Genomic DNA, 26,610 nt, shown 5'->3' on the forward strand with positions numbered 1-26,610 from the left:
CGTATTCATGAGACAAATATAGCTCCTTTAAAAATTTTCATTCACATAATGGAAACCTCATTTATTAAAAAATATCACATTTTTTTTCCAGATTAGAAATAGTAAAGTGCATGAAAAGTTTAAAATATAAGCTCAAGGAATCTCGTATAGCAGCAAGCAGAAATACCCAAAACATAAAAAAAATAATTTGCCTTTGTTGCTGCTGTTGAAAGGTTTTAATTGTGACTCTATCCACTAAGGCAGGGGTAAGCAACCTTGGCTCTTTTATGACTCGTGGACTTCAACTCCCAGAATTCCTGAGCCAGACAAGCTGGCTCAGGAATTCTGGGAGTTGGAAGTCCACGAGTCATAAAAGAGCCAAGGTTGCCTTATTGCTGAGTGTTTTTCTTTCGCTGATTTTGGCTGGGCAGCGGCGACAGGTGCAAGGGATCAAAATAGGCCAGATGAAAAGATGTAGCATCTTCCAAGTCCATGCAGCCACCACTCTGCTTGCTCAGGTCCCTTTCTCTGTACTGGAAAAGACGAGGCATAATATTCTGCACAAGCCCATCACAATAATAGCAGTTGCCCCGAGTGGATAACAGCCTCATCTCTTCCTCTTAAAGAGATGACATTAAAAGAATATTTTTTCCACCCTCCAGAAGAAAGAAAGTTTTTAAAATGGCCACCAAAGCACACGTGCACGCGAGGATGCTTAAGATTTCGTAAAGAAAGAAAATTAACAGCTGGGAACAAATAATCGGGTTCCCTTTTTTAAAAAAACAAAAAAACCAACAAACCCAACTTGACAGGAAAAAAATAAAGGAAACAACAACAAAAAAAGAATTAAAAGCATGACATGGCTATTTGGCGACTAGGGTTCGGGAAAAAAAGGGGGGGGAGGAAAATGCTGAGGGAATGGTTAGGTTAATATTATTCTCACTTTCGTGTTGAAATAAAAAAAAAATTGCGCCGAGGGAAAAAAATTGCTTCTTTTGCCTGAAAGAGGCTGAAACTAAACATCTATCTCCCATTTTTTTAGTTTTATTAACCTTTCTTAACCAAATACTTTAAAAGGGACACGGAAGGCATTTATAATTTACAAGAGATAAAAAGAAGGGTTGTGTTTTGGTTGGAATCTCTTTGTACACGGTGGAGGATCTACTAGCAGGAGAATTCTCGTGGCTGATTTTAAATGTAGCAGGTCAGCATTTAACTGGGATGTCCTCAATTCTTGTTTTTCTCCTCCTGGTCACCTGTCCTGCTACCTGTGTTTCTCTGAAGTGATCCAGTTTGCAATTTGGGGTTTCCTTCAAGTAAAAGACAGATGCTATCTTACTCTTCTGGTAGACAACACGGCTTCAAGCCAGAAGTTCAGACTCATCCTTGCCCCTTTGTGCAACGGAGGCGACTCAAGTGAATTTCAAACCAGAGCATGCAAACCTTTTATAGTTCGGAAATGGAGGTGGTGCACCTGGGGACTTAGTGCCAGATGCAACCAGATGTTTACGAAAAAGCGCTCTCCTGCACAGAGCCACATTTTTTGTGGTTTTTTTTTGTTAATGGCAGGACGGCTAACGTCTCGCAACCTTGTTAGTTCAAATGAGGTGAACAAATTCGCACTCCGAATCAACACTGAAAACAGTTAAGTGCTATTTCCAATGATCTACAATTCCCTACAGCAATGCCTTCTCAACCTTGGGAATTTCTAAGACGCGTGGGCTTCAACTCCCAGCATTGAAAGCTGGCTGGAGAATTCTGGGAGTTGAAGTCCACACATCTTAAAAATCCCAAGCTTGAGAAACACTGAGCTACAGGGGCCATGCACGTTATCTAATCTAGTGCAGAGGGATTTTTTTTTATTTTTTTTAAAAAATGAGTGATTTGGGAGCAGGGGGAAGGATTCATCTGGCTGTGACTGAAAAAAAAAATGGGGAAAAAATACAAGACCTTTAGCTATGGATGTATACATGTAAGCAAACCCCTCCTTTCTGGTTTGACCGTTGATTAAGGCGGCTTTCTGTTAAAAACATGTAAAGCTTGCCGCCTTTTCTCTGTATGCACTCTGTGTCTGTACCTTCAAAACAACCGCCGCCCCCCCCCACCGGAAAAAAAAAAACCTGAAAAAGGGAACAAACAACAACTTTGGTTCCAGCCCTAGTGCCAAGTGGTACCAATATGCACCGAAAATTGTGCAAAATTGTACTGTCAAACGCAGGAAACGGAAAGGAGCATGAAGCAGCAGCTATTAAAAGGTTGGCCATACTTCACTCCTACAGACTTTGATTTACAACTGTACAAGTCCATAAACAAATGAACAGGTCCCTGCTCTCCAAACAGAGTAGCACTACCTCCTGTTTGGCAAATGGATGCCGTTGACCGGAGGCAGGAATGGAGGGTGCAGCTCAAGCTGAGTCAACAGTGAGAAGTGGTCAGAAGGGATGTGAGGGTGGGGGCACCCCGTGATGTTGTTCTCAACCAGCCAGTGAGGATCCAAAGGCCCCAGGACACCAAGCACATTCATGTGAGTGTTGGAATAAAAAATATAGTCAATTACACCCTAGAGGAGGAGAGAGAGAAAGGGGGGGGGGGAGAGAGAGAGAGAGAGAAGTATAAATACAGACAGAAAACACAAAGCTGTTAATAGATTTAGGTCAGTGATGGCGAACCTTTTAGAGACCGAGTGCCCAAACTACAACTCAAAACCCACTTATGTATCGTTGGGTGCCGGGGGGGGGGGGGGCGTGGCCCGCTGGGGGGGGGCATGGCTGCAGTGGTAATGGCAGACTGGGTGGGACTAAAAAGTTCAATCAATTCAATTCCAAATTTGCGAGATCTTTTTTTTCCCACGAGAAATTGATTGATTGAACCTTTTTTTTTTGCACATGGCGGCAGAAGCCCAAAGCGAAAAGGTTTTATAAAACCCAGCTGAAGGCCTAGGACTGGGGCGATGGTGCGCGTGCCCACAGAGAGGCCTCTGCGTGCCATCTGTGGCACGCGTGCCATAGGTTCGCCACCACGGATTAGGTTATGTTCCCCTTTAAAAAAAAAGGAAGAAATGTTCTTTTTTCGCCCTTAAATATTTAGGCATGTAAAATGGGTGGTTTCAAATTGAAAATCTGCCCTTTGATCAACTGATCAGGGAGGGATACAAAGCCTCCTCTGGCTTGATTTCATTTCCAGGGGCAAAAGGAGGATGCTTTGTTGGTACAGGCATGAAACACAAAGGTCACATTGACGTCTGCACAATTACTCCTCAATTTAGGATTGTAACTGAGCTCGGAATTACGGTTCTATGTCATGGCGGCTAAGTGGGTCACCATGTGAACGTACCCAATGCTATGACCTTTTTCGCAACAGTTGTTAAGTGAACCTGTTTTCTTCAGTGAGCATTTTTGTTAGAAACTGGAAGTAGATGTTGGAAACTGGCAGAAAACACACACACACACAAAATCAGTCATATGTTTTCCAGGGGCTGCAAATAGTTTGTCAATGCAAGCCGGTTGCCAAGCACCCAAAACGTGATCAAAACATGACCACGGTGTGTTTGTACGGCCATTGGAATTCTGGAACCTCGTTTTAAGTAGCTCTGGGTAGATCTGTTGTTATTTTTGAATGGTTGTTAAGCAACCGTTCATTAAGCAAAGAAACATGCGGAGGACTCCTCCAGTTAAATTAGACCAGGGGTCTTCAAACTTGGCAATTTTAAGACTTGTGGACTTCAACTCCCAGAATTCCTCAGCCAATCATGCTGGTGGGGAATTTTGGGAGTTGAAGTAGACAAGTCTTAAAGTTGCCAAGTTTGGAGATCCCTCAGTTAGACTGTAAGCTAATCAGAATCCTGTAAGCCAGGGGTCTTCAAACATGGCAACTTTAAGACTTGTGGACTTCAACTCCCAGAATTCCTCAGCCAATCATGCTGGTGGGGAATTTTGGGAGTTGAAGTAGACAAGTCTTAAAGTTGCCAAGTTTGGAGATCCCTCAGTTAGACTGTAAGCTAATCAGAATCCTGTAAGCCAGGGGTCTTCAAACATGGCAACTTTAAGACTTGTGGACTTCAACTCCCAGAATTCCTCAGCCAGCCAGGGCTGGCTGAGGAATTCTGGAAGTTGAAGTCCACAAGTCTTAAAGTTACCACATTTGAAGAACCCTGCTGTAAGCTAATCAGCGTTTGGGCACTAGAAATTTAGAAGCCCAGCTCTACTCATTATGAGCTTAACATGAAAAGAGAACTTGCAATAATGAACTGTTAAAATGGGTGAATTCCGGTGTACAGCACTAACTTACAAAACATCAGACTGAAGGTTCCAATCCAGAATTTGCATCTCCTTTTAAATATCATGGCAAATGGGGACTACCTCTACAGATTTATGGATAGTTATCCTTTTTCCACATGGGAGTTCACAAACCACCATGAATGGTGCAGTTTTTAGAGTTCTCTGGGGACTATGTTTTATCAAACTGTACTTACCTTGAAATCAAAAGTGTAATTAGTATAAGGCATCAAGTTGTTTTCATAGGCGCTCTTGAGTTGGAAAGCATGGGTGATTCTTCCTTCAGAAGCCCCATTCTTTCCACTGCCACTGAAGTTCATGAGACACTCATTATAACGCAGCTCCTTGAAGTCTTTGTGGTTGTCGGCCACTATTCCATTGCTTAAGTATTCCACAACACCTGGTTTGAATAACCAACAGTTGAAAGACTGAATTCACCATAACTCAACTCTTCAACATTTATTGCGCAATAGCAAGAGAACAACTTTTTTGTTAAGACAGTTATGAATATTTACAAAAACCAAAGAAAATCTATACAAAATGTTTTACAGATGGCACCTAACACCGGTGACGTTAGCAAAAATGTTTAAAAACATGTCTAAAAATTGTTGGAAATGTAGACAAAAAACAGGCACTTACTACCACTTTGGTAGACATACCTCAAAGCCAAAAGATTTTGGTCAAGAATTCACATATGGTTAGAGAAAATTACTAAAAAAAAATATAGATTTTAAGCCAGAATTATTTTTGTTAGACATAATTGCAGGAAACTATTTTAGATTGTGCAGAAATGGATAGACTGACATTGAAAATAAAAGAGAAAGAAGATTCAGTATACTTTAGAACACGGGATACCTTTTATCAATGGCTAGAAAAACAAGGTAGAGAGAAAGGAATTTAACACGTTTTAGTAAATTAAATGTTGGAACCAGACAATATGTTGCTGATAAAATACTAAGCATTTGTGACTATAAAAAATTAATAAAAATGTATACGAAAAAAAGTATTATTCAATAGTTACAGCCACAATTGTTATTGAAGACCCACTAACTGGGTTTACCGCACTGGAATTAGAAAGTTGCTTAATGTCCTAACGCATTCTGGTTTATGGCTAAAAATAACTTGTACCAACATTTTCTCCACAGCTGACCTGGTTCAGTTATAGGCTGCCTTTTTCCAATTACTTTTTTTATTATTTATTCAATTTAAACCTCATTTTTCTACTTCGGCAAAAGCCAGAGTGGCTAATAATCATGCAATCATTCTACAATTATTTTGGCAGAAATGCCTTTCCCTATTCTAAGCATTTTCTTAATAAAAATATCATAACAACCTTAATAATTTGTTATCAGATATTCTCTAGATATTAATTTTAATCTCAAAACCAATGCTTAAATTCATTTCTTCTATTCAAAATAACTGCATTCACTAATAAAACCCCTTTTTTCAAATTTAATCAACTTTAATCAGGTAGGAACACCTTTGTAAAAACTCTTGAGATAAGTAAAGGAAAGTAGATGCCATTATTGATCTGTTCTGTTCTTTATTACCTAAAGAACAGCTTCTAGCAGGAAAAAACAGAGTAGACGTATAATATATCTGATCTTCTAATTCCCTCTCACTCAAGTAATTAAAAAACGATCATAATTAAACATACTGTCTTGAACACTGAAAGTAGTCCTTCTAACGATATTTTAAGTTTTGCACAAAGATTAAAATTATTCTTAACAAATAAAAAGACATGGGTCAAACTCCCAAGTCAAAATCAGCTGGTGCCAAATACCTGAATCAGGCAGTGAATTGAGATCTGCACACAGCACCAGAGGAATGGAATTTGTGTCTGCTGTTGGGCTTCTAGGCCGATCAGAGGCTTTCTCAAGAATATTTTTGAGTTCGGAGACAAACATCATCGTCTGGACAAGCTTTACATCCGAATATTCAGGGTCCCAATGCATATGGGCATTTGCTATTATAAGCAGCTGGCTGTCCACTGTGTGAAGTGGCTTCATACCTAGGATCAAGGCATCGTTGACAAAATTAAACCAATTCATCCTGAGACATGGAATTGCATTTGGACATCTTTTGGGTGTCGTAACCTTTAGGGATGCCAGATTTGCAGTGAGCGTTGCCTTCCCAGCCAGTGAAGGGATGGGATGAGGCCCTTACAAATGGGAAGGAGTTTGTAACATAACGTTATTTCTCCCCTGCTGCCTATTTTGACACCACACACCCACCTCCATGAACGCAACCTGGTTACAAAGACGATGCAATGCACAGAGGCGTCAACTGGACCTGCTTTCCCCACTTGGTGCTCTGCAGGTGTAGGACCTGAGTTGGATGTAGCCCACCACCCAACATCATCGGGTCCCCAAAAGAAATGTATCCACCTGGCCTGAAGCAGAGAGGGGCCATCCATTTTGTGATAGCTCACCTGCCCCTCTCAGTGGCCATTTTAGCAACAGATTCAACAGGTGTCTTGGCATGAGCAGAGCAACTAGTCCTTTGCCTAGTGCTGGTGAGAATGAGACCAGGTCCATTATATAGCTAGCTTAGGAATTAAGAACTGTGTTAGAGCATTTAGCACTTAAAGGGTTAAAAGCTGTATCCTTAAAAGGACTGTATGTTAGAACATTTAGCATTTAAAGGGTTAAACGCTGTTTCCTTAAGAGATGGCCTCTGGGAAATGTAGTCTAGTTGTTAGTCAGTCCTCTATCTTTATCTAGTCAGTGGGAGGAGCTTCAAGGTTTATTACAGGATATCCTGCCTACATGCCAAAGTTGTAAAAGCCTTTGTTTTATCAAGCATCATGCACGCATCGATTGGCATCCGTAACCATGCCTACCTGAGAAGGGGAAATTATTCCTTTTTACTCTGCGAGAATGGACAGATATGATATTGACCAGATGTATCTACTGCAAGTAAGTCTCTGCTTAGAATTCCTGGATAATAAATATTTGTTTAAAACCGTTTTCGTGGAGTTTATGCTATCTGGACTGTGACTGTAGGGTAGACTTTGAATCCGGTGCAAAAGGTTGCCAAGTCCTGCTCTATTTCTCCCCTGCATTGCCTGCCCTATGACTCCAATTAACCATAATCATGGGCCCACCTAGATTATCAAGAAGGTAAATACCAAACTGATTCCCCATCGGAATTCTCCTGTCATTCATGTCACAGGAGATACCACCCCTCTTCTTCCAGGCCTTATTTAACCCACTCAAAGAATTCTGAAAAGATGCGGACGGATAATGATTTTTTCCTTCCCGGTTGTGATGAGCAGATCTCCTTCTCCGGAAGCTGCCTTAGCAAAGCCCTGTGTAAAGTCAATCTCACGCTTTGTCACCTTCACTGAAGCGAAGTAGTGCTGTTGCTACAAAAAGCGAGCCAGTCTGGTGTAGTACTTAAGGCACCAGGTTAGAAAACAAGAGACCACGATGCCCAGTCCTCCCTTAGCTGTGAAGTTATCGGTCCCTCTCTCTCAGCCCTAGGAGGAGGCGGCAACCGCAAAACACGCTTCTAAAATCTTGCAATGGAAACTGCAGGAACCTGTCCAGGCAGTCACCATGGGTTAAGACTGACTCACAGGTCCAGCAAACCCCCCCCCCCGCCCCGTCTCCAAAATTGCAAAGCTGGTTGTGTAATTTCCAGATTCTGGACTAGCCTTAAGACGTAGAAAGCCTAGAATGACTTTAGACCAGAGGTTCCCAACCTATGGGGCACCAGGGACCGGTTCCGTGGAGAGAGGTTTTTCCGTGTACCGGAGAGGGCGTGGTTTTGTGTGCTGCCTGCCTACCGCGAATGGGGCTTTGCTTGTTTGTGCAGCCCGGTTACTGGCATGCTGCGGCCCGGTACTGGTCCATGGACCAGGGGGTTGGAGACCCCTGATTTAAGCCAGTCACTCCCAGTCCAACCAATTCACAGGTTTGCTGTTCTAGTGATGTCAGGGATGGTGGGGGAGGAGGGGGAGGAATGGAGACCCACATGAAGCCAACTCAAAACTCTTGGAGAAAAGCTAAGCTATAAATAGAACAAATAAAACCCAGCCTGCAACCGTCCTCATTTGGGGGATGAAAACTCAAAAAACACCAACCTGCCCCAAACAGTTCCTTGTGCACCTCTAACAGAACTGCAACTCCGATGTTGTCCTTTGTCATAACTCGATTCAGCATCGCTTCGGACCCTTCTGAGTTGGCCATCGCCACTTGGTTGAACTCGACTGTGTGCTTCTGCACCAGTGTGAACCTGGAACCAAAACCAACATCCACACATAAATCACCAATTAAGAAGAGAAAGAAACAACTCTATTAAGGACGGTTCTTTGTAGGGAAAAGCACTGACTTGACTCTTTTTTGGTGCAGTAGAATAAGGTAATAATATACAACCTCAACTTTGTACTTTTATATTATAATTATAATAATAATATTATATATATTATATTATATTATATTATATTATATTATATTATATTATATTATATTATATTATATTATATTATATTATATTATATTATTATATTATATTATATTATATTATATTATTATATTATATTATTATATTATATACAGGGCTGTTTCCAAAGGAGGCAGAGGACGAGAGGTCCTGGAGCTTATGGAGTGAAGGAACTGGATGACGCTGTCGGCAGGCCCAGAGGAAGAGAGAGAGGCCTTTGGAGGAGTTGGTGGCAGCGTGCTCCAGGGGCGAAAAGAAGCAAGGCCTCTTTAAGGAAAAGGTGGAAGAGTCGGGATCAGAAAAAGGAAAGGAGGCGAGGTTTTCGTGCAGGAATACAAGCAAATTTGAGGGCTAATCCACATGGAGGCCCATTTCCATCTCTCCTGTTTGCCATCGTTCGCTCCCTAGAGACTAAAATGGACGATCTGAAACTTGAGCTGGCCACGAACAAGGAGTGTATATCGGAGGCGGTGAGCCTTTGAGAGCTGTATGCAACAAAATTTCATTTTGATATATGCAGATTGGTGTACATTCAAAGTGACAATAAAGTTGCTGTTGTTGTTATTATACCAGCCATTTCTGTAACAGCAAACCTAACAACAAACCAAATCCTCTTCTGTTTTCCCACTGCGGCTGCCACGCATGGCTAGAACAGATGCTGATTTGGGAACAAACAGGGCGGTCTGCCCACTTGAGCCCCAAGACGGAGGGGGGGGGGGTCGCTTACTTTTCTGTCTTGAAGAATATTGCACAACCGTCCACATGTTTTCGCTCCTGCTCAGACATGATTTTGGCACGTGACTTTGGAGAAAAAAATCCGTCGTATCCACGCTCTTTTAACGCTGGCAGAAAGAGGGTGAAGTATTGCTCGGTTTCCACTTCCTGGAAGTGAACGCGACATGGTTACTGGTGCGCAAGAGAAAAGCATTGCAAAAAAAACCACAAAAAAACAACAGCGACGTTGGCTTCTATTTGTTTCCCAAAGCCCTATGTTGGGAGCGCAGAGGATCCAGAAGGACTCCCTCGTGTCACTCACAGCAAGAAAGCAAGGAACCTTTCAAGGCGGATTCACTTAATGGATGCATGATAAAAACAGCCATAAAATCAAGTCTGGTCAGGGGTCAGTTAAGTTCTGCTTCCCTCTGTAGTTGAGGATTACCTGTAACACGGGGGTCTTCCAACTTGGCCCTTTTATGACCTGTGGGCTTCAACTCCCAGAATTCCTCAGCCAGGTAGGGCGGAACATTGCGTGGACAGCAGGGGGCAGACAAAAGCTGTATCTAGGGAGGGGGGAGGGATTTATACCCAACCACCAGGATGCTGGCTTGTTGGGAAGGGGAGGGTGGAGCTGGGTGGAGCTGCAGGGGTAGGATATTTAGAGCACTGGGAGCAAACCATTCCCAGTGCTAACTTGGTGGAGCAGTGGGCTAATGCCTCCTTAAGTAACACCAGCTGCCTGCAATTAGTGCAGGTTCGAGTCCCACCAGGCTCAAGGTTGACTCAGCCTTCCATCCTTCCCAGGTAGGTAAAATGAGGACCCAGACTGTTGGGGGCAATAAGCTGACTTTGTAATAATGCCGCTTAGGGGGGTGTGTGAAAGCCCTAATAAGCAGGCATATACATAGAATGAAGGCTACTGCTAAGCTTGTAAGCCGCCCTGAGTCTTCGGAGAAGGGCGGGATATAAATGGAATTAAAATAAAAAATAAATAAATAAAACTTTGTTCGCTTTTTCAGCTTCTGTTAAAACTTTGTTCCTGTTTCTCGGCTTCCTGAGTGTTTCTTTCCTGCGTTAGGTGTGGGGAGAGACCAGGACCGTTACGGACTTAACAGTTAAAGTTAGCCCTTTAAAAAATAACTGAGATACCTTGGGGCGAGATACCTTTCCTCCAAGAAATCATTTTGTAAAACAATTTTGTATTTGTAAACAGCTCTTAAGTTGTTCCCCGAGTCAGACCCCAGGGCTTTTTTTTCTCATAGAACGCTCAGAACGGAGTTCCGGCACCTTTTTGGGATGGAACCTTGTAGGGTAGGCAAGGCGGGTTGTATGACATGTGTGAGTTCCGGCACCTTTTTCTTTTACAAAAAAAGCACTGTCAGACCCTATTATTAAAATAGACTTAATTTAATTATAATTACCTGAAGACTAATGATATCTGCATCCCAGTTCACAATTTCTTCCATGATTCCCTTTTTTCTATATTCCCAGTTTAGCGCCCAGGAGGGACAGTAGCCATAGAGCTGTCGGGTAGCGTATTTATCACACAGTACGTTGTAGCACATGACAGTAAACGAAGCTGGAGAAAAAAAAGCCAACAATGAGAACAACGATGAACAATGACGTGTGAAGGATTATTATTTTTTTTGACAGAAGGCCCATCTTACTCAGCACTGCGGATAACATCAACCAAGTGGCAGGGAGCTGCCAATTTTCAAAGAAAGCAAGAGTACAAAATTCTTTAAAATAAAAACACATTTAAGTTTATTGAATTTATATACCGCCCTTTTCCCGTAGGACTCAGGGCGGTTTACAAAGTATTTAAAAACGTCAATACAACACAAAAGTTAAAAACAGTTAAAAATAATTAAATTTGATCCCTGAAAAATATAAAACCCCAATTAAAAACTCTCAGCCTGGGCCGGAAAGCTGGTGTGGTGGTGAAGGCGCCAGGCTAGAAACCAGCATATGGCGAGTTCCAGTCCCACCTTAGGCATGAAAGCCAGCTGAGTTAATTTTAGCCAGTCATACTCTCGGTCAGCCCAACTCAGCACACAGGGTGGTGGTTGTGGGGAAAATAAAAAGGAGAAAGGCCCATTAGGTATGTTAGCCTGACTTATTTATAAAAATAAATAAAGGGGAAATAAACAATAAAATGCAAATTTATTTAAGCATGGCAAATCCTCTTTTGTTTTTCTATTGCGGTGCTTTCTGGAGAATTTATTAAAGGCTGTACTAGGATGCAAAGTTTGATTGCTAAGGGCATTATAGCCTGGGGCCAACAGATAGTCTCTAATTTCTTCATGCACAGCCATTGCGCACTCTTCAGCAGCCTCGCCACACATCATGTCACTTTTGGTTTCTTAAATAAGCCATAAATCAAGCAGATCACATTATGGCTGCTTAGTGCCGTGGTGGCGAACCTATGGCACGCGTGCCAGAGGCGGCACTCAGAGACCTCTCTGTGGGCACATGCGCTGTTGCCCCATCCTAGACCTTTAGCTGGGTTTTATAAAACCCTTTTGCTTTAGGTCGCTGCCGCTATGTTGGGGAAAAAAAGGTTCAATCTATCAATCAATTTTAACTTCTCGTAGGAAAAAAAAAGATCTCGCAAAGTTGGAATTGATTGAACTTTTTAATCCCACCCAGTTTGCCGTTACCACCGCAGCGACGCCCACCCACACCCACCCAATGGGCCACGCCCACCCGGCACTCGACGATACAGAAGTGGGTTTTGGGTTGCAGTTTGGGCACTCGGTCTCTAAAAGGTTCGCCATCACTAGCTTAGTGTAATGCACAAAACCAAGCAGAGACATTAAACCTGATGCATAGAGACTTCCCCAAGTTACAACGGGCAGGGAGTCGCTGCTTAACGACTCTAAGTGGGAATGGAACTTCCATTGCTGAGTGATGCAGTTGTCGGGGGGAAACAACATGCGACACCACTTATCGACGTCAGCTTAGGTAGTCCTGGCTGCGGTCGTTAGGCAAGGACCTCATGCTTTTCCTGTCCTGCTGTGCTTGCTTCTGCTTCAAACCCACCCACCCATCTGATCCTCATCTCTGCTCTTTGGCCATCCTGTGCTCAGCCGCTGTCCTGCATTCAGGTCCACAGCCATGTTGGGTGCCATCTGGTCAGCAGTGGGAGGAAGATGGCAATGATCAGCTGGGGACATCAAGAGTGACAGAGCACCGGGCATTAGATAGATGTCTGATGTCTGAAATGGTATAGGGTTTCCTGCCTGAGCAGGGGGTTGGACTAGATGACCTCCAAGGTCCCTTCCAATTTTATTATTATTGATCATCGCACAGTCAGCCAGATGTTCAGACTGGATTTGGCATTTTTGTCTACCTATCAAGTGCTTACCAAGGACCTGGGATAGGCAGATGTGGATGTTTTATGGTATTGCAGATATCGTTGCAGGATGGAAGCAAGTCCTAGTAAGGCCGCCTTTTGCAATTGACTAATGGCGAATTTGTCAGTGCCGATGATGGTGTCCACGTGGTGCTCCAGTTGTTTTGGGATTGCACCCAAGGTGCCTATTACTATTGGCGCCACCCTTGCTTGCCTTTGCCCCAGTCTTTGTTATAATTTATAAGACTTTTATTCATAAAACACGAAACTCAGTCAACTGAACACTCAAATTGACTGGCACTAATGGCTGACACAGGTTGCTGCCAGCATCCTAGGTATCAACCAGGTATCTCCTTACAAATGTAAGATGTTCCGAGTAGCGCAGGTTTTTTTTGTAGCTTTGCTGGAGTTATTGCAGGAAGCTGCAGATTCTTGATGTATTTTGCAAAGTTTTTGGACATAGTTCCCAGTGCCCCGATGACAATAGGTATCACTGTTACACGTTTCATCCATAATCGCACAGTTTCGATTGCCAGGTTGCAGTATTATTATTTATTATTATTGATTGATTGATTGATTGATTGCAATCAAAAGGGCAGAGATGGGGAGAAAAGGCAAGTGGAGAGAACCAAAGTACACACTGCAATCATAAATGTGGGCAGGCTTATAAGCATCCGAACGTTTCACTGTGGAGATGCTGCAACGGCTGTAACTTTGAGGCGTAAGTACCCATTGTTCAGCACCCTTACAACTTCAAGCGGTTGCTGAACGATTGGTCATTCGCTCAGGACTACCTTAGCTTGCTCTGGAGAACGCTTCTCTCCACCTTCCCCTTTAGCTTTTTGTGCTGCTACAGCATAAACTCGAGATGCATCATTTGGCTTTCCTGGCGTCCCATTAAGCTCAAGCTCGCCCTGATTGGTGCTATCATCGTTTCAATACCAATCCTCTATTTAGCTTTTGACATAAAGCTTAAATGGAGGGCGGTCTGAGAATGTTCTTATTTTCACACCCTGATTCTTATTTCAGATGTTCAGTGACTTTCTGCAACCTAAGATACATTAAAAAAAGAAAAAAGCACAAGGGCCCTTCCGTAAACACAATGATGCCTCAAGTTAATTGGGATCAGAGAGAATAAAAAAGGTAAAGGTTCCCCTGCACATGCGTGCTAGTCGTTTCCGACTCTAGGGGCCGGTGCTCATCTCCGATTCAAAGCCGAAGAGCCAGCGTTTGTCCGAGGACGTCTCCGTGGTCATGTGGCCGGCATGACTAGACGCCAAAGGCACACAGAACGCTGTTACCTTCCCACCGCAGTGGTCCCTATTTTTCCACTTGCATTTTTACGTGCTTTCGAACTGCTAGGTTGGCAGAAGCTGGGACGAGTAACAGGCGCTCACTCTGTTACGCAGCACTCAGGATTCGACCCGCCAAACTGCCGACCTTCTGATCGACAAGCTCAGCGTCCTAACCCACTGAGCCACCGCGTCCCCCTTCAGAGAGAATACACCTTGCCAATCAAAGCAATACCTGAGGGCAGAATTTGGTCTCGCTCTTTTAATGTAATCCATGGCCTTGGAGGCAGCTGCTCTGGATGAACTGAAAGAAGGAAGAGACTGAATGTTAATGAGGGTTACAGTCTTAATTCAGGGGTGTCGAACTGCTGGCCCACGGGCCAGATGCGTCATGCCAAAACCGCGCCCACCCCAGCTCCGGCAATGGGAAAAAAGTCACGATGCATCCTGACACGTCACGTGATGAGTTTGACACCCCTGGTCTAATTCCTTGAAGTCCCTGGAATTTAGTGTCATAATCATGCATGATATAAACAGGGTAGCCACATGGCACCAAGTAGCCAGTTCTTCTTAGCAAGTGCATTCAGTATAAAATATAGCATGTGCAGAGAGCACACGCATCCTTTTAGGAGGACTCTTTTGAGTGTAAAATTCTTCCCCTAGCAAAGCTTACCGTATCATAAGTAGGACAGATTGCTAGGCTCATCATTTTTTAAAAAATAAAATAAAAAAAAATCTTACCTGCTAGATTGTCAAGCATGTAGTTCAACAATTTACGTGTCCCATCTGGGTCCTGGTACAGGCTGAGAATATCTTGTGATAAAGGATTGCCTGGAATCAAAGCGAGATTTTTTTTAAAAAAAGAAATGGCTTCCACAATAGTCTCAATTTGAATGAATTAGTATTTACTGAAACAATCCTTAATTATCCTTAATCCTTTATTTATCTTGGAAGGCAGGTTAACTTAGTAGCCTATCTTTCAGTTCTAGAACAAACCAGAAAACCTCGCAGCATTGTACTGCTAAGCTTGTAAGCCGCCCTGAGTCTTCAGAGAAGGGCGGGATACAAATGGAATTAAAATAAAAAAATACAAAAATTTTCATTCCTAGGGAAGATACTTCATAAAGACATCAGTGAACCAATAGAATAACAGATTTGGAAGGGACCTTAGAGGTCTTACAGTCCAGCCACTTGCTCAGGCAGGAAATCCTATACCATTTCAGACAAATTGTTATCCAATCTCTTCTTAAAAACCTGCAGTGTTGGAGCACCCACAAGTCTAGAGGCAGGTTGTTCCACTGGTTAATTGTTCTAACTGTCAGGAAATTTGTCCTTAGTTCCAGGTTGCTTCTCTGTTTGGTGAGTTTCCATCCGTTGCTTCTTGTCCTGCCTTCAGGGGCTTTGGAGAATAGGCTTGACTCCCTCTTCTTTGGGGCAGCCCGAGATATTGGAACACTGCTATCATGTCACCCCTCGTCCTTCTCTTCATTAAACTAGACACACCCAATTCCTGCAACCGTTCCTCATATGTTTTAGCCCCCAATCCCGTAATCATTTCTGTTGTTCTTCTCTGCACTCTTTCTGGAGTCTCAACGTCTTTTTAATATCGTGGTGACTAAAACTGGATGCAGTATTCCAAGTGTGGCCTTAGCAAGGCATTGTGAAGTGACACTAACAGGAAAGTGTGGAGTTATTGTGAAACCCATTTTGGTACACAATCAGGACAGTAGGAAACGATTTCGCCATCACCCCATCATACGAAGAGGCTTATCTCAAACTCTATTTATCTGGCTCTGTGTTCCAAAACAGAGCCTCTCTGCTTTATTTTCTTAATGTTTGGGACTTTTTTTTTTAATTGATGGGGCTGAAACTAAAACAATTTGGGCAGAAGTCATCTTTACTCGATAAATGAAAAGGGCAGGTTTCAACGTTCTCCTATCTTTATCTGCAACTGGAGTTTTCAAAGTATTATTCAAAGGCAATTATGTCCCTGAAGACGTTCCTCTTGGTTTAGATTCTTTTTTAGGGGCTGATAACAGGTCAAAAACTTTGTCAGCACAATAAAATACGTAACTAGGAAACATAAGCAAACTGTGTTTGTGGGCTTCAAAGAGGCATTCCATTTGCCAACAGAACTTGCTCTTTTAAGGAAAATCTACCTGGCTGATCTTGCTTGTAATAGGAGAACAAATTTCCCTGCCTGCTCTGCTACTCTATAACTGAGACTTAACTAAGTGTTTCTCCAGTTACACCTGGTTCCTGGAAACTATAGGGACACATGTTGAGGTTTTGGCAAGAATATAGATTTGTAGTGGTTAGTGCTACTCTATAGACTCATGGTGGTAAACCTATGGCACGCGTGCCAGAAGCGGCATTCAAGAGACCTCTCTGTGGGCACATGCGCTGTCGCCCCAGTCCTAGGCCTTTAGCTAGGTTTTATAAAACCCTTTTGCTTTAGGTCTCCGCTGCTGTATGGAAAAAAAAAGATTCAATCAATCAATTTCAACTTCTCACGGAAAAAAAAAGACCTCGCAAAGTTGGAATTGATTGAACTTTTTAGCCCCACCCAGTCTGCCATTACCACAGCAGCCATGTCCGCCCAATTGGCCACACCCATCCAATGGGCCACACCCACCCAGCACCCGACGATACATAAGTGGGTTTTGGGTTGCAGTTTGGGCACTCAGTCTCTGAAAGGTTTGCCATCACTGCTATAGACAGAGTAGCAAATTATTTTATAATTTATTTGTTTGGGGCTAAATTTAATTTAATCTATTTTAACTTTTGCATACTGTACTTTAATTGCCCTGTTACACCACCCTGAGTCCTTCGGGAGAAGGGCGGTATATAAATCTAATAAATAAATAAATAAATGAATTGGGTGTGCCCAATTGGGCGGGCATGGCTGCTGTGGTAATGGCAGACTGGGTAGGACTAAAAAGTTCAATCAATTCCAACTTTGCGAGGTCTTTTTTTTCCCCGTGAGAAGTTGAAATTGATTGATTGAACCTTTTTTTCCCCATACAGTGGCGGTGACCTAAAGCAAAAGGGTTTTATAAAACCTAGCTAAAGGCCTAGGACTGGGGCGACGGCGCATGTGCCCACAGAGAGGTCTCTGAGTGCCGCCTCTAGCACGTGTGCCATAGTTTCGCCAACACGGGAATATAATATATAAGTACCGGTATATATTACTGGTAGTCCTCGACTTACAACATATAAAGATAGTCCCAAGCAACCATTTGTTTAGCAACCAAAGTTACAAGGGCACCAGCAGGTATATATGATGATCACCTTTTGCAACCTTCTGTCCAGCAAAGCCAGATTCATTTGGCAACTCTGTTGCTAATTTAACAACTGCAGCGACTCACTTAACAACTGTGATGATAAAGGTCGTAAAATGGGACAAAAATCACTTAACAACTCTCTTGCTTAGCAATGGAAATTTTGGGCTCCATTGTGGTTGTAAGTCGAGGACAAGAGGTATTGCCTCCAAGAGGTTAACAGAGGAAAAGTCAGACAAAAGGGGAATCGGAGCGACTTAAGCACCCAAAAATATATTTCTTACTACCCTTTTACCTTTCAGTCCTAGGGTTTGTAGCTGGAAGAGCCGTCCAAGTTCATAAGGCAAAACTCGTAGCAAATTGTTGTTTAAAAGCAATTCCCTAAAACCAGAGTAAATTATTTAATAAAGGCAGTTTAAAAGAGGTTTACACATCTGCACTCATTGTGATACTTTTTCAAGTGGTGAGTTGGAAAACATGAAGAAAACATCAGAGCGTCTGCATTAGTATAATCGGCCCACTTCCAGATCAACCATTTCTGAGGATAACGGTATATCGCTGGTGCCGGATCATAATGTGTAGAGGCAAATTTACAATTTGTTTACAATTTGCTACCACAATGGGTCAACCAAAAACTGAAGGAAGTCCACAAACGTGGCCAAGACTGTGGGCTTCAGACTAACCTTTATTTCAGATTGAAATAAAGGATCAGATAAAGAAGGATAAAATATTAGAAGAATTCTTGTCTGGTTTTTAGAAGATTTTTTTTAAAAAATACCTTTGCCTCTGGAACAGTAGCAGAGCTTGTTTTTCAAGATCATAAACATCCTGACTTGGACGTTCAGAAATTATTAAAGCTTTTGAAAAAGTACTTTTACAGATATTAGGCTCATTCCAGAAGTACATAAAAATGCCAGAATGGCAGAGGAAAAACTATTATCCAAAATAAGAGTCCCAAGTTGAGTTTTCTACCATATGTGGTGACATTTATCCATAGCTTGAATCAACTTATTCCTCCTTCCCCAATGCTCTTGATCATATTATGCCAAGGAGCATAAATTTCAAAATATTACTACTCCACCCAAAAATTATGTAAAAAGAAAAGTGCAAAAATTCTTGCATCAATACAGTAGCCAAGACAACAGAAGCAAAAACTCTTTTTGAGATTACTGCTGAAGAGAATTCAACTCACCTGAGAGAAACCATGTTTCCTAGTTCTGCTGGTAAACTTCGGAGTTTGTTGGATGAGAGATCCAGGTAAAGTAGATTATGAAGCTTGGCAATATCAGGTGGAATGCGAGTCAAATAGTTGTCATTGAGGTGGAGAGCAGTCAAGTGGGTTAATGACCAAAGTGATGTACTTAAATTGCGCACTCTACCTAAAATCAGAAACAGGTAGAGAGAGTTAAGAGGTTTTTTCCTACAAGCTCAACAAATATACTTAATTTTGCAATTGCAACAAAACATACCAATCATGTACCAAATAATGATTTCAAGCTCCTATTCAGTATGAAAATAACATATATCTCTATCTCTATCTCTATCTGTCTGTCTGTCTGTCTGTCTGTCTGTCTGTCTGTCTATCTATCTATCTATCTATCTATCTATCTATCTATCTATCTATCTATCTATCTATCTATCTATAATCATAAGTTGGTGCAGGTATGTAGGTCTTGGTGTATTCGGGTCTTTTCCCGTGTAGGATTGAAGGTGTCTTGGTGACGTTTCGGCAAGGTCACACTCGTCATCTTCAGGCTGGTGTCTTCGGCTTTGTGCCAAAGCCGAAGACACCAGCCTGAAGATGACGAGTGTGACCTCGCCGAAACGTCGCCAAGACACCTTCAATCCTACACGGGAAAAGACCCGAATACACACACACACACACACACCCCTTTGTGAAAGAGTGTCAAACTAGCTAAACAAAGAATTATCTTGAATCAAAAAATTTTATTGGTTAGCTGAAGAGGCAAAATTTGTATTTCTTCCAGGCGGAGATGTCAAGACCAAAGAATTAAATATTAACAATTGCCTTTTTTACAAAAACACGTAATTTTTTAAAAAAAATATTCTCTGCGCATTTGGATTAAAATTAAGTATTTAAGAAGGATGCATTTAAAGTTACGCATCTGAGTAGGAAAAATGAAAGTTACAAATGCAGGATAAGCGAAACCCAGCTTGGCAATACAGGAAGACTTTGACTTACAACTAGTTGCTTTGAAATTGTGATGGACCAAAGAAAAGGTACTTACAACCTGGAATCGAAGTTCTGGCGGCCACCACCATCACCCCAGTCACATGACTGCATTTTGAATGCTTGGCTACCATCCCACATTAACGGCCATCTGTAGTATCCCATAGTCACATGACTGTTTACTTCGCTTCAAACAAAACAATGTGCATTGTGGACAATGGGTTCGCTTAACAACCGCAGCATTTGCTTAATGACTGTGGCAAGTCACTTAATGACCACCACCAAAAAAATAAAAATCCAGTCAATCACAAGGCCACCTGCATGTCTTTTGACATAACTCCCAATTCAATTATGGTTGTAAGTTGCGGACTACCTGTATAAAAAGGATCTGCTAAAAACACACATGATCCCTCAAAAAGCTTTTTAATAAAAGCATAGAGTGCAGATCACAGGGAGTTAATTGTTCTACTTTCCTTTGATCCGGTCGTTTATCGGATTCCTTACCCGAGATTTCCAACTCTGCCCAGTGGGACTTCTTCCCATTGGCTACCTCTTCTGCTGACATGATGGTATATATTCTGCGAGGATCTGGAGGGTCATATTTTTCCTTTGGCATCCCTGTTAGTCTGAAAGAGGTGGCAGGACATTATTACAGTGTGCAAGCAATAATAAACAATTTTTTCATTGTTAAATGACTCATAAGCATGACAGTTAACTGGAGTACAATATGGAATAAAAAGTTTGTTTGCTACAAAATGCTGCCCTGAAAATTAAGCTAGACATAATGGGAGCCACTCCCTCGTCTTAAAAAGTTGTACTTATTACTACAGGTAGTCCTCGACCGTTCATTTAATGACCAAAGTTGTAGCAGCACTGAAAAAAGTGACTTATGATCGTTTTTTAAACATTTATGACCGTTACAGCAACAGGCCACGTGATCAAAATTCAGACATTTGGCAACCGACTCATATTTATCACGGTTGCAGTGTTATGAAGTCACCTTTTGCCACCTTCAATAGAGAAGCCAGATTCATTTAACCACTGTGTTACTGACTTAACAGCTGCCGTGATTCACTTAACCATGGGGCAAGAAATGCCCCGCATAGCAAAATGTGGCAAAACTCACTTAACATCTGTCTCACTTAGCGACAGAAATTTTGGGCTCAACTGTGGTCGTAAGAGGAGGATTACCTTTACTACGCTATCCATTCTGGACAGGCTTGGAAAAGCTTACAAAACAGAGACTGCATGAAAAACAGTTATGCTGTAGTAAAAGAATCGGTCCAGCTCAACCTAACAAAACCCTGAAGGTCTTATCAATTACCCAGGTTTTTAATGGCTCTTTTGAAACCCAACAGGCATGAAGAAATCTTTTATGTGAAAGCAAACCGATCCATTAAAGCAGGGGTCCCCCACCCGCCAGTCCGTGGACCAGTACTGGGCCGTGGAATGCCAGCAACTGGTCCGCACAAACAAGCAAAGCCCCGTCCGCGGGATGCAGGCAGCACACAAAACCACGCCCACTCCGGTCCATGGAAAAACCTCTCTCCACGTAACCGGTCCCTGGTGCCCAAACGGTTGGGGACCTCTGCATTAAAGAGAGGGCTGCCACTGAGAAAGTCCTATTCTGGGTACCAGCAGACAAAACTCCCTTTGGTAGCAAGACCGTCAACAAGCTGTAATCTCGACGTTTCGTTGTCAGACAGATTTTTATTCATTTACCAAATTCATTTGCCGCCCATCTTGCAGTTCAAGGCAAGGTTCATTTTGGAGCGGATAGGTCTGAAGATATGGAGAAATACCCCAATGGTAAAGAATATACCTAGACGGATGGTGGGCCTATCAACAAAAAGGGGACATTGGTGACCAGTTCAAAACAGTATTTTGGAAAAGAGACCATTGCAATCGGATGGCCTATCTGGATTGTTTTGTTTAAAATATTTTCCCTTAATTTCGTTATGATATCACCGTGTGCGATCTTCTGTGGGATATTGCTGTTATTGCATTTTAAAAACAGTATATCACTTTGAAGCTTAAGTGCACGGAAAAAATGATACAGAAACAATTTTAATAAATAATGCATGGGTATAATTTTATACTCTTTAGCTATCCAATGGATTTGATTTTTAAGGCCATCTTCACATGGAAATACTACTATCATATCTAACTAAGTAAATACTTCTGAAGTAAAAATAGAACAAGCAAAAGTTTGGTCAATACCTTCCTCTAAGTCTAAGTATATATTATGGTACTGTATATCTAACCATCCACCTACAAACAAATTAAAAGGCTTGATAGTATTATCTCATGCCTAAAAGATGAGTAACATGAAGCAAAAATGATAAATCTATTGCAAGTAACTTTTATGGGTAATTTACTTTTTCAAAAATCTGCTATCTCTATAGAAATGCTATTCTGTGGCAATTTAATTAGAGTCATTAAGGTTTTTTTCCCTCAAAATAGAAGCATTAATTTCCTAAAAATACTAACCGCTTTTTCCTTAGAGATTTTTATTTTTATTTTGCCACCCAGAAGTGTTCTAAATTAATACTTAGGGTAAATTAAGGCTTTCAATTATGAAATATAGCACATAATTAATTACACATAACAATGACAAAAGCTGGTATGAAGTATTTATGTTTAGAACAGCAATGTGGACTTTTAGAAGAGGAGAAGTCTATTTTTCTGCATTTAAGTTGGAAAAGAAATAAAGTAGGAACATGAAATAAACTTGAAATGAGGAATTTCAAAATCAGGAATCCTTTGCTTGGTTTTACAAATCCAGATAATCCTCAATTTATGACCACAACTGAGCCCAAAATGTCAGTTGCTAAGTGAGACATTTGTTAAGTGAATGTTACCTCATTCTACGACCTTTTTTGCCACAGCTGTTAAGTGAATCACTGCAATTGTTCAGTTAGTAACACAGTTGTTAAGTGAATCTGGTTTCCCCATTGACTTTGCTTGTCAGAAGGTTGCAAAAGGTGATTGCATGTTCCTGGGATATCTGACAAGCAACCGTCATAAAAATGAGTCAGTTGCCAAGCATCTGAATTTTGATCATGTGACTATGGGGATGCTGTAATGGTTGTAAGTGTGAAAAATAGTCATAAGTCACTATTTTCAATGCTGCTGTAACTTCTAATGGTCACTAAAGGAACTGTTGTAAATCGAGGACTACCTTTATAGTCATGTGAGACCAGACTGTGGCCACAGATTCCCTTAAGCAAATTAAATAGGAGAAATTAAATATAATTTCTATAACTGAAGAGCTGGGTTAAGTTGATGTAAATTCTTCTGTTCCAAACAGCTGTACATTGTGAGGCTAGATTCAGAATTAGGATATGCTGCTATGTTTGTTTTTTTTAAAAAAATATTTCTAAGGGTTAATGCTCTTTGCCCTAGTCAACAATACATGCTTACTACATTCCAACACAAACTTTTCAAAGAATTTTATGCACAGTGGCCCTATTTAGCTGACACACAAAACTACATGAGCACAATATATACCTTAGCAACTGGCATTTGTACACAGTGAAGACAAAGCTACACCCCAGGCTATAGATTTACAAGCGCATCCTTCAAAACACAAGCTGCCAAAAGAGTTGCATTTCAGTATGAAGCAAATTGTATCAAGGACAAAAGGAGTGGGTGGATTGTTTTCTTAAAATAGCCAAACCTTCTGGATCTAACCATTACCGCTACAGTCAAATCCTCTTTTCCATACCACTTCAGAGGAACAACAATTCCACCCAAATGCGAACTTTACAAAAGGTTTAAGAAATGGAACACATAAAAATCCAGTCCTGTAACCAAACTTAGCATTATTACCTTATGCAATCCACCCTTTAATGCTTGGCACAAGTAACACTGGGTGTGTGTGCTTTAATCCATGAGCTGGTAACATTTTACAGGTAGTCCTTGGCTTATGACTACAATTGAGCCTACAATTGAATGACCCTGATTGCATGACCCTGGGACACTGCAACTGTCACAAATATGAGCCAGTTGCCAAGCATCCAAATTTTGATCACCTGAACATGGAGATGCTGCAACGGTCGTAAATGTGAAAAATGTCATAAGTCACTTTTTTCAGCGCTGTTGTAATTTTGAACAGTCACTGAATGAACTGTTGTTAAGTAGAAGACTACCTATACCAGACATGTCAAAACAAGGCCCGGGGGCCAGATCCGGCCCGCGAAGTGGTTTCATGCGGCCCGCGAAGCCATCCTGGAAACAGTGAAGGAACGGCCCCCACTGCCTTGGCCCTGGCCCAGAGACCCTCAGATCTGTCCCACTCCTACCCAGGCCCCCATAGGCACCCTTGATGCGAATGATGTAGAGCTGGCCACGCCCACCCAGTAGGCCATACACACTCTAGCCACGCCCACCCAGTAGGCCACGCCCACCCAGGCCATATCCACCCAGCCCCCTGAGGGCAACCGCAATGCTGATGCGGCCCTCAATGAAATTGAGTTTGACACCCCTGACCTATACTATTTATTATATTATATACAAGTAATCCTCCATTTACAATCAGTTGCTTACCAACCATATGACAGATCTCCAAAAAGGTGGTCACAGCCTGGATTTGAAGTTCCGATGGCCACGCCCCCTCCATGGTCATGTGTCCACATTTTGGGCACTTGGCAACCAATCTGCATTTTATGACCATTTATAGCAGTCACATGACCATGATTTGCAACTTTCCCCCCCCCCAGGAAACCAGCATTTACCCACTGTGGATGATAGTTACGCTTAATGACTATGGCACTTAACAACTGCCACAAAAAAAAAAGATGTACAATTGAATGTGGTCATGTCTGAACAACTTAATGACTAGCACAACTTAGATAACTGAGTTCTGAATTATGGTCATAAATCGAGGACTACCTGTACCATTCTAATTTGATTTTTGATGGCTTAGAGCAGAGGTCCCCAACCTTTTGGGCACCAGGGACCAGTTACGTGGAGAGATGTTTTTCCACGGACCGGAGGGGGCGTGGTTTTGTGTGCTGCCTGCATCCCGTGGATGGGGCTTTGTGTGTGGACCGGTTGCTGGCATGCCACGGACCGGTACTGGTCCATGGACCGGGGGTTGGGGACCCCGGGCTTAAAGAAAACAAACACCATCTCAATGTGAAATGCATCTATTCTGCATGAAAAAAAATGTTTAAGTCAATCCAAATCTTTCAACTTAAATGACGTTAGGTAGAAGGTCAAAGAAAGCTTTCCACCTCACACAGCCTGGAGAACTGTCATCTCTGAAACGATATTTCTATTAAATTCAGATGCACAAGCATTTGGATCTCACGTTTTACCATCTTAAGAGCTCCACCTGATAATTCAATCTATTTTTTCATCTTGCTCTCAACGAGTTATTGCAAGGCACAAAGACATCTTGCCTTTCAAGACAGCTTGGAAATTTCCAACTGCTATAGCATGCAACCATTGGAACTATTGCAGTCTTAGATCCCCAGTTGTTATTAGACTACAACTTTCCTCACCCTAAGAACTGGGGTGAAGGGGGTTGATGTCTAAAGTGACATGGAGACCTGAAGCTACAAAGATTTAAGCCGGACAGTAAATACGTATTTCATTAGCTTTATATAGGCCAAGCTCAAAATTGCATATTTCCAGGGACATAATCTTCTAAAGAGTAGCTCCAATGCTTGCTTATCAGAAATCTGGATCCTCTGGGAAAAGCTTTTTCCACAAGGCACGGGGCAGTTATGAAAAGAAGCTGCCAAAAAAACCTGAATTATTTTCTTAAGGACTTTAAAGAATTTCTTCCTAAGGTTTCCTCTTGCAAGTTTCAAACAAGCTCTGACTACTGTAATACCTTTTTTAGTAATTTTATGCTAGGCCAAGTATTAATTTTTATTTTCTACTCTTGATGCACACTTTTAAAATTGTTATGGCACAGTGGTATCTCTTCCAAATAAAACAGTGGTGCAGGAGCTTCTATTTGTAGATTTCAAATTGAATGTATAAATGGAGATGTCCTAGGCTGTGCTTAGCAGCCATACATTTGACATTGACCTAAAGGATTGAATTTGTAATGTAAGCAGACTTTGCCACTTCATTTTACATTAGAAAATTAAAGTGGTGCAAAACCTTGTAACTGAAATATTAATAAAATATGTGGGAAACTGGCTTGGTAGCCAGTTTGTTCCTACATTATAAGGTAAAGGTAAAGGTTCCCCTGCACATGCGTGCTAGTCGTTTCCAACTCTAGGGGCCGGTGCTCATCTCCGTTTCAAAGCCGAAGAGCTAGCGCTTGTCCGAGGACATCTCCGTGGTCATGTGGCCGGCATGACTAGACACCAAAGGCGCACGGAACGCTGTTACCTTCCCACTGTAGTGGTCCCTATTTTTCTACTTGCATTTTTACGTGCTTTTGAACTGCTAGGTTGGCAGAAGCTGGGACGAGTAACAGGCGCTCACTCTGTTACGCAGCACTCAGGATTCGACCCACCAAACTGCCAACCTTCTGATTGACAAGCTCAGCGTCCTAACCCACTGAGCCACATTATACATAGCCATAAATACATTGCAATGACTAAAACTCTTTCTCCCTCCTTCTTTGATACTGTTCCCATCGATGTTTTTTTTTAAATTGGATTTATATACCGCCCTTTCCCAAAGGACTCAGGGCGATGTTTGTGAAAAGCCCACCTTGAACAATTTATAGCAAATATAATAAACAATAAATAGTTCTTTGGGGGGGGGGGGGAAGCCCTTGTAGCCTGTTGGATCAGAGTTATATTACCTTCCAGTAAACAGTCAGAAGTGGATATGAGCTATTCTGGGACATAACTTCTTAATTGACAGGACTCAATGGAAGAGAAGAAATATACGATAATTACTTCTCAGCGAAGAATAAATTTCATCAAAAAGCAACTTGAAAACTGAAAGACCAAATTTATTAGATAGCTAACCTTAGTTTTGCCAGTTTGGAGACCAACCTGAGTTTTAGAGCTAGCTTTAATTATTTATCTTAAAGAAATATGCTGTGTATTGTACTGGCCTTGAGATGCCTCTAGCACAACTCTTAGGTCAGTAAGATAGAGAG

General features: G+C 41.9%; 1 protein-coding gene across 1 annotated transcript in view; it reads right to left on the reverse strand.

Moving 5' to 3' along the window:
- Positions 1-356: 356 nt before the first annotated feature.
- The window catches only part of CNOT6L (CCR4-NOT transcription complex subunit 6 like), a 45,152-nt gene continuing 18,898 nt past the window's right edge, over positions 357-26,610 (reverse strand). Inside the window, exons 3-14 of the mRNA XM_081333043.1 lie at positions 20,040-20,161; positions 18,537-18,723; positions 17,640-17,725; positions 14,805-14,894; positions 14,299-14,367; positions 10,838-10,995; positions 9,427-9,581; positions 8,341-8,492; positions 6,037-6,264; positions 4,451-4,653; positions 2,331-2,539; positions 357-1,289 (exon numbers count right to left, since the gene is read on the reverse strand). Of these exons, the coding sequence (XP_081189169.1) occupies positions 1,244-1,289; positions 2,331-2,539; positions 4,451-4,653; positions 6,037-6,264; positions 8,341-8,492; positions 9,427-9,581; positions 10,838-10,995; positions 14,299-14,367; positions 14,805-14,894; positions 17,640-17,725; positions 18,537-18,723; positions 20,040-20,161 (1,705 nt within the window). The 3' untranslated portion in view covers positions 357-1,243. The remainder of the gene's footprint in view (positions 1,290-2,330; positions 2,540-4,450; positions 4,654-6,036; positions 6,265-8,340; positions 8,493-9,426; positions 9,582-10,837; positions 10,996-14,298; positions 14,368-14,804; positions 14,895-17,639; positions 17,726-18,536; positions 18,724-20,039; positions 20,162-26,610) is intronic.

This window comes from Vipera berus (assembly GCF_964194415.1).
Source record: "Vipera berus genome assembly, chromosome: 7".
Classification (NCBI taxonomy): domain Eukaryota; kingdom Metazoa; phylum Chordata; class Lepidosauria; order Squamata; family Viperidae; genus Vipera; species Vipera berus.